At 32.9% G+C, this 14,972-nt stretch overlaps 1 protein-coding gene across 1 annotated transcript; it reads right to left on the bottom strand.

The window, feature by feature from the left end:
* Positions 1–2,983: 2,983 nt before the first annotated feature.
* LOC123296352 (RNA polymerase sigma factor RpoH-like) lies at positions 2,984–3,499 on the bottom strand. Its single transcript, XM_044877817.1, has 2 exons — positions 3,121–3,499; positions 2,984–3,042 (listed from the first exon to the last, which is right to left on the bottom strand). The coding sequence occupies exons 1-2, from the start codon at positions 3,497–3,499 to the stop codon at positions 2,984–2,986; spliced, it is 438 nt and encodes a 145-aa protein (XP_044733752.1).
* Between the last annotated feature and the right edge of the window lie 11,473 nt (positions 3,500–14,972).

Here is a 14,972-nt window from a genome sequence, read left to right as displayed (position 1 = left end):
AATTACTTTTTTATTTTCTAAATCGTCATACAATATTGTCATCCCGTGGCTTGTCCACGGGATCTTGTATAACAAACTGTGTCTTGAGATCCTGCGATCGAGTTGCGGGATTACATTGCAGTGATGACTCTCTCAACTTCGCAAGCCTCAGGAATCTTGCAAAAGCAAAAATCATTGAATCTACAAACCCATCACATCCAAATACAAAATATCTTCTAATAAAAAATGCTTTGAAAAACCACCATATCATTTCGGTTGCTATTCGAATATTCGATAGTTTTTTACCTTGCTTGATTAAATCTTTTGCTTGCTCGCCGGAATAAAAATTTGCTTTAGCTACTAGCTGCTCAATCGAAGTACCTGAATAGTGATAAGCAGCTTCATTTAATGTATAGATTTTATTTGCAAAATCAACATCCTTATTAAATACTACCGAATCATGAGTGGTACTCTTTATAGTATTTGAAAAACTAGCAAATTTTTTATTATACAATCTAGTGCATTTATTATAAGGGGCAAAAATTCTAGGGCGTGTATCATTACGATGCATTATTAAAAGCTTTATCTGATAAGCCAAATAACGATCTTGATTTTGAGAGGCAAAGATATATTCTATTTCGTCTTGCAACTCTTTAGAAAGTTCTTCATCAGCATCAATATTAAGAATCCAATCGTTTTAACATAGATCTTCAGCAAAAGATTTCTGCCCTACATAACCAAGCCATGGCTTTACTACTACCTTAGCTCCTAAGCTTTCAGCGATTACTACAGTCTCATCAGTACTTTCGCTATCTACAACTATCACCTCATTAGCAATGTTTTTTACGCTATTTATAGCCCGTTCTATCCTTGCAGCTTCATTTTTAGTAATGATAAAAGCTGAGATTTTGTTCATAATACTTACACCGTCATTGCGAGGAAATTACGTCAGTAATGGTACGTACGCAATCCAGTTAAATAATCTCTTCATATAAATCTCTCCATTCTTGATTTATTTCTTCAATAAGTTCCAACTTTCTTTTTCTTGAACCGCCTTTTATGTGCTTTTCTCTTGTGATTGCTGATATCATAGTGTCATGTAAGTAGATAAGCTATGCCGGTCCGGGCCCACTTTTGCTCATTTTTACATGTTATTTCTTATGGGAAATTCTAAGGTCCATTTTGCACCTTTTTGTTCCTTTTTATGCAATGCTGGCTGCCTAACCTTAACGCATACTTATTATTAATGTATGTATATTGTATTCAATTACAACCCATCTGAACCACACTTGTTAACACACTTACATCATACTCTTTACTTACCATTATTTGTAATTTAGCATACGTAGCGTACGTTGGTATAATTGTCAACATAACTTCTTCATGTATTAACAGCGAATATTAATAATATTATATGGATTGCTTAAAAAAATTTTACTTACTACTATAAGATTTGAACGCGGGCCCTCATGAGTGGAAGTCTACTATGCTAACCACTCAACCACAAGACCTTGTTACAACATAGACAAAAAAAGTTAATAACATAAAAACGTTTTTACAAAATATACTGAAAACCAGACTGGTTTCTAAACAGACCAGTATTAAACAGGTCAAACCAGTATTAAACAGACCAGTATTAAACAGGTCAAAACCAGTATTAAACAGATACAGACCAGTATTAAACAGGTCAAAACCAGTATTAAACAGATACAGACCAGTATTAAACAGGTTAAAACCAGTATTAAACAGATACAGACCAGTATTAAACAGGTTAAAACCAGTATTAAACAGGTCAAAACCAGTATTAAACAGATACAGACCAGTATTAAACAGGTTAAAACCAGTATTAAACAGATACAGATCAGTATTAAACAAGTCAAAACCAGTATTAAACAGATACAGACCAGTATAAAACAGATACAGACCAGTATTAAACAGGTTAAAACCAGTATTAAACAGATACAGACCAGTATTAAACAGGTCAAAACCAGTATTAAACAGATCAAAACCAGTATTAAACAGATCAAAACGAGTATTAAACAGATACAGACCTGTTTAATACTGGTCTGTATCTGTTTAATACTGGTTTTGATCTGTTTAATACTGGTCTGTATCTGTTTAATACTGGTTTTGACCTGTTTAATACTGGTCTGTATCTGTTTAATACTGGTTTTAACCTGTTTAATACTGGTCTGTATCTGTTTTATACTGGTCTGTATCTGTTTAATACTGGTTTTGACTTGTTTAATACTGATCTGTATCTGTTTAATACTGGTTTTAACCTGTTTAATACTGGTCTGTATCTGTTTAATACTGGTTTTGACCTGTTTAATACTGGTTTTAACCTGTTTAATACTGGTCTGTATCTGTTTAATACTGGTTTTAACCTGTTTAATACTGGTCTGTATCTGTTTAATACTGGTTTTGACCTGTTTAATACTGGTCTGTATCTGTTTAATACTGGTTTTGACCTGTTTAATACTGGTCTGTTTAATACTGGTTTGACCTGTTTAATACTGGTCTGTTTAGAAACCAGTCTGGTTTTCAGTATATTTTGTAAAAACGTTTTTATGTTATTAACTTTTTTTGTCTATGTTGTAACAAGGTCTTGTGGTTGAGTGGTTAGCATAGTAGACTTCCACTCATGAGGGCCCGCGTTCAAATCTTATAGTAGTAAGTAAAATTTTTTTAAGCAATCCATATAATATTATTAATATTCGCTGTTAATACATGAAGAAGTTATGTTGACAATTATACCAACGTACGCTACGTATGCTAAATTACAAATAATGGTAAGTAAAGAGTATGATGTAAGTGTGTTAACAAGTGTGGTTCAGATGGGTTGTAATTGAATACAATATACATACATTAATAATAAGTATGCGTTAAGGTTAGGCAGCCAGCATTGCATAAAAAGGAACAAAAAGGTGCAAAATGGACCTTAGAATTTCCCATAAGAAATAACATGTAAAAATGAGCAAAAGTGGGCCCGGACCGGCATAGCTTATCTACTTGAAACGCCTAATTCATCAGCGATTTGGACAAAATCATCGCTTGTAATAGCTCTTGAATATAAATTAGTGATTTTATTTTTAATTTTACTAAGGCTGAAAAATAATTTTTTCTGTGTAGCAGTCGTACCCATCTTTACTAATGACCAAGATTTTAATATATATTCTTGGATAGCAGCTTTAATCCACCATATAGCATAAGTTGACAAACGAAAACCAAGCTCAGGATTGAATTTTTTCACTGCTTGCATTAAACCTATATTACCTTCCGATACTAATTCGGTAACAGTAAAACCATAAGTTCTATAACCAGTTGCAATTTTTGCAACTAACTTAAGATGGCTAGTTACTAGCTTATGTGCCGCTTGCAGATCATTCTGCTCTAAGTAAGATTTAGCCAGCAAAAACTCTTCTTCTTGCGTTAGTGAAGGAATTTTGTTAATTTTCTGTAAGTAGCTATAAAAGCCAGATTCACTAGAGATTGCTAATGCATTAATATTACTAGTCATTACTAACCTCACTAATTAATTTTCTTTATAATATCATATATATGTTCTAAAATAAACTATTTCTAGAGTATTTTTAAATAAAATCAAATAATGTCTAAAAAATCTAATAAAAGTTTAGCGTTTTCCTTGCTAGGACTAATAGTTAGCATGGTACTACTTAGCTTTGCTGCCGTACCACTTTATAATTTATTTTGTAAAGTTACGGGATATGGCGGCACGACTAATAGAGAAACAGTAAGTATCTACTCTAAAGTCAAAGGAACTAGACCTATAATTATTGAGTTTGATGCTAATGTCGATAAAAATTTACCTTGGCGTTTTATTCCAAGACAGCAGCGAGTCCAGATTGTTTCGGGGCAAAATACTCTGGTTTTTTATGAAACAGAAAATTTAAGTAATAACGATATTATAGGAACTTCAATTTATAACGTTACTCCTAATAAAGCAGGAAAATATTTTGTAAAGATTCATTGTTTTTGTTTCGAAGAACAATTATTAAAAGCCGGTGAGAAAGTTTTAATGCCAGTCACGTTTTATATAGATAAGGATTTCGAAAACGATCCTGAAATGAGAGATGTAAAAGTACTTACCTTGTCTTATAGCTTCTTTAAAGTACGAGATGTGAAAAAATAAGGAATTATCAAAACATAAGATTTTAATTAATTGATTAATTCTATTAAAAACAGTAAAATCTAAGAAAAAAATTATTTTTATGATAGTAAAGAAAAGTTATATTGATAATAATGGTAGACTTGCAATTCCTATCAATTACTACCGTCTAAAGCCGGTAGTTTGGTTTACGCTTGCAAAGCAGATTAAAAGCGTAAACGCTAAAACTCTGATATTCTAAAATCATCTTTTTTATGATAGTCTTCTTGTTGCTCTATATACTTCTGTACTGCTTCTGAATTCACATTACCAACTGTAACAACAAAATACCCTCTAGTCCAAAGATGTTGACCCCAATATCGCTTACGAAGTAGTTCAAATTCCTGTAGCAATTTACGACTACTCTTTCCTTTAATTTATTGTAACACCTTAGATATTGAGATACTCGGTGGAACTGATACTAATATATGAACATTATCAGGACTTATGCTGCCACTAATTATATCTATGTAATTAGCTGCACATATTTCCCGAATTACTTCCCTTGCTCTACTTGCTATTTGCCCAGTTAAAACTCTATACATGTACTTTGTACAAAACACTATATGATACTTTAAATCATACAAGCTATGAGACCCTCTCCTATATTCCATCTCTTCCTCTAGTAACCTATTAGATAGATTATACTAAAGTGTTCGCCTAAAGGCGAGAGTGTTAACCCTATCCCACTTAACTACATAAAAGTTAGGAAAAAGTTAAAACTCAAAACAGGTGATGAGGTGACAATAAAGTATAATGATTCAGAATTAATAGTATCAACTTTTCATTCAAATATAGAAAAAGCCCGAAATATATTAGATAAGTATAAAAATATTGATCTAAATAAAGAATTAAAGCTTATGAGAAAGTATGATTCTGATGTCATTCCCGCGGAGGCGGGAATAAAATACTAATTTTATTAGTATTTTTTAGCTGGATCCCGTGAATAAATCACGGGATGACAGGGGAAAATAATCCACGCGAGCAATGCTTATGCAGAAATGACATCAAAGTTTAACGAGTATACTCAATAATCCATTTACGTAATTTAACTATTGGCGAAGTATTTATAAGAGCTGTAGACGGCAATGCTTTACCATTAGTATTAAAGTTAATTATTGGATCTATACCATATATGCTATACCAAGCTTTTAACGGCGAACTATTCGAATTTTTACGATGAAACTTAAAAGCGGCGTAGTCTCTTCATATTCTATTACTTTAACTGATTGTGGATTTTGGTGATATACAAGGCTAAGCACTGACTGGTCTGAGTGATGCCATTTATATTCGTCATAATTAGGATGAATATTATAATCTTTACCTGAAAGGACTCTAATATCCTCACAACTTTTTAGCCATTTTTCAATAAAGGAGCGAGCAAGCTTAGTATTACGTACTACAATAACCGCACTCCAAATATGATCATCATTTCTACATTCTTCATTAAGGCAATTCATCAAGGCAAAGCTTTCGCCTTTTACAAAACTGCCGTTTTTACGATCACGATCATGTACCAGTAATACATCATTATTGCCTAACAGATTAGTCAGATTGCTAATATGTTGTTTAATAATAAAAGCTGAATCTAAATATACTATAATAGCTCCCTCGGGAGCATTTTTCATTGTTTCAAGTATAATATAGGGTTTCCATAACCATAGACCCGCTCCTGCTTTTTCATTAAAAATTTCTTGATGTTTTTCAATAAATGTTTGATCAATATGTTTTTTCTTATAATTAAGTATAAAGTCTATACCTTTATTAATCGCATAATGACTTGTCGCATTCTGGTTACGATAAATATGTTCTGCACCATCAGCATAAGAAACTAAATAAATAGGTTCTTTTATTGAGTTTTGAACTGATAAATCCACTTTCTGCATCGATAAATCATTTTTAAAACCTTGGCGAGCATATTCTAAAATAACCAGCACCAACTAAATAAATATTAATGCAGCAAACGTTTTACATAAAGTTTTAAGGGATTTTTTATATTGCAACGACATATTATTAGCTTTTAATTTGAATTAAAGTTTAGTGTAATGTTTTTCTAGTTTTTATGCTAATCATTGCTTATTTCCCAATTAGATTCGAAAGAAAAATTTACTATATCATCATTTATTCTAACTGTTCCTTTTAAGAAACCAAAATAACTTCTTTTAATTCTTTTAAGGTGTTTTTTAAACATCTGCACATTAGTATTTATTCAGTATGTATAATAATAGCAGAAAAAAAGTAACATTAAAATTTAAATTTTTCATAAATAATTGGTTGTAATTTATCGTAAATCTAGTATAATTTGCTGCTTGTTTAGAAGTTCTTATGATTAACTCAAACGATAGACAGTCTACTTTAGTCGTTGCGATGTCTGGCGGTGTTGATAGTTCAGTGGTTGCTGGGATATTGTGCGAACAAGGCTATAATGTAATAGGTATTACCCTGCAATTATACGATCATGGTATGGCTGTGGGCAAAAAAAAATGCTTGTTGTGCAGGTCAGGATACTTATGATGCTAAAATGGTAGCAAACAAGCTTGGCATGCCTCATTATGTGCTTGATTATGAAAGTAAATTTAAAGAATCGGTAATAGATAATTTTGTTGATAGCTATCTGCGAGGTGAGACGCCTCTGCCATGCGTACAATGCAATAAATCCGTAAAATTCAGGGACTTAATCAAAACTGCTAAAGAACTTGGAGCTGATAAACTTGTTACAGGTCATTACGTACGAAAAATAAATGGTGATAATGGTCCAGAACTTCATATGGGACTTGACCCTTTAAAAGATCAAAGTTATTTTTTATTTGCAAGTACTAAAGAACAGCTTGAATATTTGGATTTCCCACTTGGAGGTCTTACTAAAGATGAGACAAGAAAACTTGCTAGTAAATTTGGGCTTAAGGTGGCAGATAAACCTGACAGCCAAGATATTTGCTTTGTACCTGATGGAAATTATAAGAACGTAATAAATAAAATACGTCTGGATAGTAGCGAAAGCGGTAAGATTCTGCATATAAATGGTTTTGAGTTAGGAACTCATAGCGGCATAATTAACTATACTATAGGACAACGACGTGGTCTTGGCATATCTTACCACGAGCCTTTATATGTGATAAAGATTGATCCTAATAGTAATATAGTATATGTAGGTCCAGAATCTGCGTTAAACGTGCAGGAATTCGTAATTAAAGACGTGAATTGGCTAGCCGGTAGCCTAAAAGATGGCGAGAAGCTGGAAGTAAGCGTTAAAGTCCGCTCAACAAGACCCCCTCATTTAGCTGAAATAAGTAAGCTTGAGGGTGACAGAATGAAAGTAAAGTTTTTGTCTGAAGAAAAGGCTGTTGCCTCTGGACAAGCATGCGTTATTTATGACGGCACAAGAGTACTTGGCGGCGGCTGGATTATTAGGGATGTGTCATCCCGTGGCTTGACCACGGGATCTTAGGACGCAGTCTGCGACACAAGACTCCGCAATCAAGTTGCGGAGTGACATTAAACACATAATTCATAAAAAAATAAGCTCACTAAAAACAGGAGAAACTAATGAGTTTTTTAAGAAAGAAAAGTTTTGAATCAGTAAAGGAAATAGGTAGCTCGAGCGGTCTTAGTAATACTCTTGGAGCATTTGACCTAATACTACTTGGACTTGGTGCTATGATTGGTACCGGCGTGTTCGTTGTTACCGGCATAATAACCGCTAAATATGCAGGTCCTGCTGTAATGTTATCATACGCAATTGCAGGTATTACCTGTATTTTTGTAGCTTTTGTTTACACTGAGCTTGCGGCAATGCTTCCGACATCCGGTAGTATTTATACTTATTCCTATGTTGCATTTGGAGAAGTTTTTGCTTGGATGATTGGTAGCGTTATAATATTAGAGTTAGGAGTTGCTTCAGGAATAGTTGCTGCCGGTTGGTCTGGTTATGTACAAGGGATACTCGCAGCTGGTGGAATTGAGTTGCCGAAAGCTTTAACTACAGTGCCGACAAATAGCGGTATAGTAAATTTACCTGCATTTTTAATTTCGGTATTTATTGGGTTCATTCTATTTTTAGGTACTAAAGACAGTAAAAAATTAAATGCTATTTTAGTATTTGTTAAAATGGCGGCGATATTCGTATTTATAATTGCTGCTGCTCCACATTTTGATGCAACTAATTGGAGCAATTTTATGCCGTTTGGTTTTAGTAACGTTTTAGTCGGTGCATCAATTTTATTCTTAGCATTTACAGGATTTGTAACAATTGCAACTGCTGCTGAAGAGTGTAAAAACCCAAAGCGTGATATAATGATCGGTATTATCGGCTCGCTCGTTTTAACTACTATAGTATATGTGGCGATGGCAGGTCTTGTTACGGGTATTGCACCTTTTGATCAGTTAAATAATGATCAACCGCTTGCTTATGCTTTAACTATCAACAACAGTAAAATCGGCTCAGCTATCGTTGCAACCGGTGCAGTTTGCGATATGATGACGGTGTTAATGATGAATATTTATGGTACTTCACGTATTTTTTACGCTATCGCACGTGATGGGTTATTACCAAAAAGCTTTGCAAAAGTACATCCTAAGTACGATAGCCCATACATTTCAATTATAATATTTGCATCTTTAGCTGCTATTCTTGGAGGATTTTGTTCAACGGAATTATTGACCCAATTAACTTCGATGGGAGCAATTATTGACTACATAACTGTTGCAACAATAGTGTTGTTGTTTAGAACAAGACTACCGAATGCTCAAAGACCTTTTAAATGTCCTTTGGTATATATTATTGCTCCTTTTATTATATGTGCATGTGTATATTTGTTATTTATTCAAGTATTTGATGGTGAATTTAATTTACATACTGCAGGACGTGCTTTAATAATTTGGTTTGTTACGATATTTGTTTTATATATTGTGAGATCATTTTTTATGAAAAAAGAAATATAGTTAATGTCCGTCATTGCGAGGAGGTTATTTTAATAACCGACGTGGCAATCTCATGAAATAATACGAAAATTCCTGAGATTGCTTCGTCAAAATTTTTAATTTTTTCTCGCAATGACATCAAAACCAAAAAAACAAAACTAGTATAATGACTGATAAACTCCAACCACTTCGAGGAATGAAAGATCTTTAGCCGGATGATTATAAAGTTCATGTATATATAATCAAAAAAGCAAAAGAGGTTGGGGAATTATATGGCTATAAGCAAATGAGCACGCCAATACTCGAATATACTAAAGTCTTTAATCGCTCAATGGGTGAAAGCTCTGACGTAATTAGTAAAGAAATCTACAGCTTTTTAGATTTTTAGAAAGTGATGAGTCAGTAGCACTTCGTCCTGAATTTACAGCAGGGATTGTAAGAGCTTTTATTTCTAACGGCTTGCAGCATAAACTACCTCTCAAATTATTTTCTACTGGTCCTGTTTTTCGTTATGATAGACCGCGAGCAGGGCGTCAAAGACAATTTCATCAGCTAAATTATGAATATTTACGGGCTAAAGGAGCAATCTCTGACGCTGAAACCTTAAAACTAGCAGTAGATATACTTGAAAGTTTAGAGGTTTTAGCCGATACTACTTTAGAGCTAAACTTTCTTGGTTGCAGTCAGTCACGTGCTACTTATCAGCAAAAATTAGTAGAATATCTAAATGACTTTAAGGATGAATTATCAGAAGATAGCAAAATAAGGCTAACTAAAAACCCGATGCGGATTCTTGATTCTAAAAGTGAAGTTGATCAAAAGATAGTAGCAAATGCCCCTGTTTTATCGGAGTATTATACTGAGGAATCAAAAAAATATTTCGAAGAGTTATTAAAATATCTTGATATTTTAGGCGTGAAATATACCATAAATACACGTCTGGTTAGAGGACTTGATTATTACTGCCATACTGCTTTTGAATTCACGACTACAAAGCTAGGAAGCCAATCCACTATTCTTGCCGGCGGGCGTTATGATGGGCTTAGTCGCATTATGGGCAATAACGATGAAGTGCCAGCAATAGGTTTTGCAGCAGGAATTGAGCGAATAGCTTTAATGCGGGAATATAATATAGATTCGGTAACTCCAATATTTGTATTGCCAATAGGCGAAAATAATATTTCGTATTCTTTAAAAATAGCCGATCAATTACGCTTACATAACATATCTGCGTTGATAGAAGTAAGCGGTAAAATTGCAAAAAGAATGCAAAGAGCTTTAAATGAAAATGCCAAATTTATTGTTTTTATTGGTGATGAAGAACAAGCAAATAACAACCTCAAAATCAAAGATTTAGAAAAGCAAGAAGAATATATTTTGGACTTTTCGAAAACAATTGAGTCGCTAAAAAAGCCTTAGACTTCTTTTATATATTATTGTACACAGGGGCTTTGTTGCATGGTCGAAAAATATCCACAATGTCATTCTTAGCATATGCGGGGATTCAGAAGTCTTTAAATGTCATAACGTGGTTTCGGAACTAGAGCCAGAAAAATAATAAAAAATGCTAATTTATAGCATTTTTTAACTATATTGCACACGTACAAAACTTGTAGTTTTTCCTCGGAATGACGCTAAATAAATTTAAAAAAATAATATATGAAAAAAAAACTATATGAAGGTTCAAGTAAAACCCTATATACTTCTGAAGAAGAGTTTTTGCTTGTAATGGCTTTTTCTGATAGAGCTACTTTAGAAAATGGTGAAATTATTGATGTATCAGGCAAAGGAGTGCTTAATAATAATATCTCTTTCTTTTGTTTCTTTCTTTTGTAATGAATAAGCTTGAAATGATTGGCATTGAAAATCATTTTATTGAAAAGCTAAATATGAGAGAGCAGTTAATTCAATATGTTGAGATGTTTCCTCTGCAAGTAGTTGTATCTTCTGTTGCGTGTGGTAGGTTTGTAAAAGAATTTGGTATGGATGAAGGCTTTGTATTTGATAAGCCAATAATTTGACATTTCTTAAGCAAGGATTCTGTAGAAAAAACTCCATTTAATGCTTTATCTAATGGAGCAATTATAAATACGAAGACGGACTTAGCTTTAACCCGGAAAAATGATAACGAATTAATACTTACGAATATAGAAGGGATGAACAGAATAAAACATAATAAACAAATAGTAGAATTTATCTCAAAGTATAAGATAATTATACTTCTTGAAACATGGTGTGAAGCTGATGCTGTAGTTAATATTAATGGATATGACTTTTTTGTGAGAGACCCGAATAAAGTTGGAGAAATTGGAAGAAAATCTGGAGGGATTGTAGTGTATAATAGAGAGAAATTGAAAGGAAGTATAAAATGTTTAAAAAATAATTTAAAAGAGTGCGTTTGGTTTATACGATAAATTAAAAGTAAAAAATTTCTTATATGCGCGATATATAACCCCCCAAAGTATTCAAAGTACTCGAATTCAGAATTTTTTAATTGTTTAAAAAAAGAAATTGTGGATATGGAATATAAATACGTGGATGCAGAACTTATAATTGTTGGAGACTTAAATGGAAGAGTAGGAGAAGTTCAAGAATTTGATATTGAAACGGATACTAAATACAATAATATATCGAATAATTTAAATATAAGAATCAATAATAGAAGAAATAAAGACAAAGAAACTAACGAATTCAGAAGGCGTATTATAGAACTGTGTACAGAACTTGATATGGTTATTTTAAATGGGCGGTGCATGGGGAATAACGAGGGTGAATACACTTACATTTCGCACAATGGAAAAAGTGTAATAGATTTGGTAATAATCAAAACCCAGCTTTACGAACAGGGAATACTTGATATGATAGTGACCGATAATGTTGAAAATACAAAACATTTTGCAGTTGCAATTCAGATAGCCATAGATGATACAGTCAACCAGCCCTATGAAAACTACAAACTCCTTGAAATATATAAGTGGAACGAGTTTAAAAGTGAAGAATTTAAAAATAGAATTAATAGCAAGGAAATGAGTCTGTGGCTAATTGGCGTTGGAAACAGTCTAAAGAAAGGGGAAATTGATATTGCTGGTAAATTAATCGATCGAATTTTTAAATGGGCTGGAGAATCAATGCAGGTAAAAGAGAATCATGTGGGTAGACGTGTAATAAAGAACAAGTGGTTTGATATAGAATGCAGTCAATCAAAACAGCTAGCTAGAAAAGCATTGAGTACATTTAGAAGAACTCAATCTGATATTCACCGAATCAACTATTGTGATCTTAAAAAACAGTATATAAGTATGTGTGAGAAAAAGAAAAAAGAAGAAAGAGATCATGAAGTCAACGATCTAAAAAAAATTATAGATGAAAAAGATTTGAATAGTTTATGGTCAATAATCAAAAAAGTAAAAAATAAAACGAGTTATAAGTAGAAGAGTCAGCCCACTTTCAGCACAGTTTGACCTCAAGTAACCCCGGATGGTACACTTTTCAAAAAAGGGCAAACCTAGGTGAATGTTGGAAACCTCGGAAGTTGGAGGGGATAGATGACGTCATTGACCAATAGTAATCAAGGTGGCGTTGGGAGGTGTGGTGGGGGTGAGGAATGACATAAACGGGGCTTGACCAATAGTGGTGGGGAGTGAACGGGGGGCGGGACGTTGACATCATGTACGTTTTGGCCCAGTTGGATAGTACACTTTTCCAAAAAGGGCAAACCTAGGTGAATGTTGGAAACCTCGGCATTGACCAATAGTAAATCAAGATGGCGTTGGGAGGTGTGGTGTTGGGGAATAATGGCTGCCTAAGCATTGATGACGTCATTGGCTTTGACCAATAGTAGCGCTGTAAAAATCAAGATGGCGTTGGGAGGTGTGGTGGGGTGAGGAATGGCTGCCTAAGCATTGATGACGTCATTGGCTTTGACCAATAGTGGTGGAGAGTGAACGGGGGGCGGGACGTTGACATTAGTTAGCAATTTTCAAGAATATGTTAATTTGACCTTGAAAAATATTGTAATTTGACACTTTATACATGATAAAATTCAAGATACGTGACCGGATGTTAATTTTTTTTTTTTTTTTTTTTTTTTTTTTTTTTTTTTTTTTTTTTTTTTTTTATTGAGTCAGCAATGTAATATGACACTTGAAATTTACATAATAAAAATACATGTTCAAACTTGTTTGAATGGACTTTGATCTTAAAATAATTTCACACGTGTCAGCAATTTTCAAGAATATGTTAATTTGACCTTGAAAAATATGATATCATCATCTTGTAACAAGTTCAAACTTGTTTGAAATAATTTTACATGTGTCAAAACACGTGACCGGATGTTAATTTTTTTTTTTTTTTTTTTTTTTTTTTTTTATTGAATTAGCAATGTAATATGACACTTGAAATTTACATAATAAAAATACATGTTCAAACTTGTTTGAATGGACTTTGATCTTAAAATAATTTCACACGTGTCAGCAATTTTCAAGAATATGTTAATTTGACCTTGAAAAATATGATATCATCATCTTGTAACAAGTTCAAACTTGTTTGAAATAATTTTACATGTGTCAAAACACGTGACCGGATGTTAATATTTTTTTTTTATTGAATTAGCAATGTAATATGACACTTGAAATTTACATAATAAAAATACATGTTCAAACTTGTTTGAATGGACTTTGATCTTAAAATAATTTTACACGTGTCAGCTATTCTCAAGAATATGTTAATTTGACCTTGAAAAATATGATATCATCATCCTGCTACAAGTTCAAACTTGTTTGAACATGTTCAAACTTGTTTGAACATGTTTAAACTTGTCTGAATTCCAAGAAAAAATAATTAGTTTGAATTACGATTATAAAAATATCAAATTACAACTTTTTTAGTGGTGGGGGTAATGCTATAAAAAGTGATGTACGTAGCTGTTGAAGTATCTCTTTTGAAATTCACCTTTGCTTCAGTTAGTTTTTTCGCATATATTTTTTACGTTATTTTATTATTATTATTATTATTATTATTATTATTATTATTATTATTATTATAATTATTATTATTTTGTTTTTGATATATTTATTATTCTAAACTTAGTCTATATATTTTATACAAAAAACAAATATTACTCAGTTGTAAGTTAACTTTAGTGTTGAACGTTCGGTAACGTATATTTTGCTTAGTATTTGAAAATATAACGGTAAGTGTAAAATTTTTTAAATATTATTGTGAAACTTAAATATAATTTTTTGAAAGATGGACACCTACGAACGAAATGTTATGCAGACGCTAAACGTGGTACCTCAAGGTGGTAGCACTGATATGATGAAGAAAGTGGAGAGAGCGTTGAGGCTCATCAAGACGGTGGAGGAAGCTGAGCGATGGATGATACTTAATAAGCAGAACATCCGCTTATTCAAAAAGATGTTGATGTTAAAGAAAGAAAATCCTCTGCGTCTTGAAGCTAATATTGGACTTTGTAAATCATACCAGCGGCAACTTCACCGACTGCGATTAGATTTAGTTAAGCAAGGTGGTGGAGTCACCAAAAAACAAAATCGACATCTAATCTGGGAGACAATTGAAACCCACCATCAGGGCAGGGTGAAGACTGGTATGATTACAAATTTGGATTATAAAGATCCAAATATATTTTTCAACCGGGCATTTCCAATGTTTAGAAGACACGTTCGGCGTGAGCTAGTGAAGCATCCCCTCAAGGTAAGTAAAATTTAAGATTTATAATTTAAATAGTCTAATGAGATCTTGAATTTTTTTTTCAGGTGTATATTATGTTCACGGGCAATTTTATTAAGCCCATCACCAAAGAGGAGGATTTGAAAACTTTTATAACGTCGGCCAAGGAAATGTATCTGACAACGGACATGCAGGAGTGGTACAATGATCATGTCAA

The sequence above is a fragment of the Chrysoperla carnea genome, chromosome 1 (genome assembly GCF_905475395.1).
Source record: "Chrysoperla carnea chromosome 1, inChrCarn1.1, whole genome shotgun sequence".
Taxonomy (NCBI): domain Eukaryota; kingdom Metazoa; phylum Arthropoda; class Insecta; order Neuroptera; family Chrysopidae; genus Chrysoperla; species Chrysoperla carnea.
Note: the sequence above shows the minus strand (reverse complement) of the source record. Positions and strands in the feature narration are given on the sequence as shown.

What these genes read in the sequence shown, in the direction of transcription:
- LOC123296352 (XM_044877817.1), bottom strand. Translation starts at nt 3,499, where the DNA reads ATGACTAGTAATATTAATGCATTAGCAATCTCTAGTGAATCTGGCTTT. An exon ending in TTGGTCATTAGTAAAGATGG is followed by an intron (nt 3,043 to 3,120) that starts GTACGACTGCTA and finishes TATATTCAAGAG; the next exon opens with CTATTACAAGCGATGATTTT.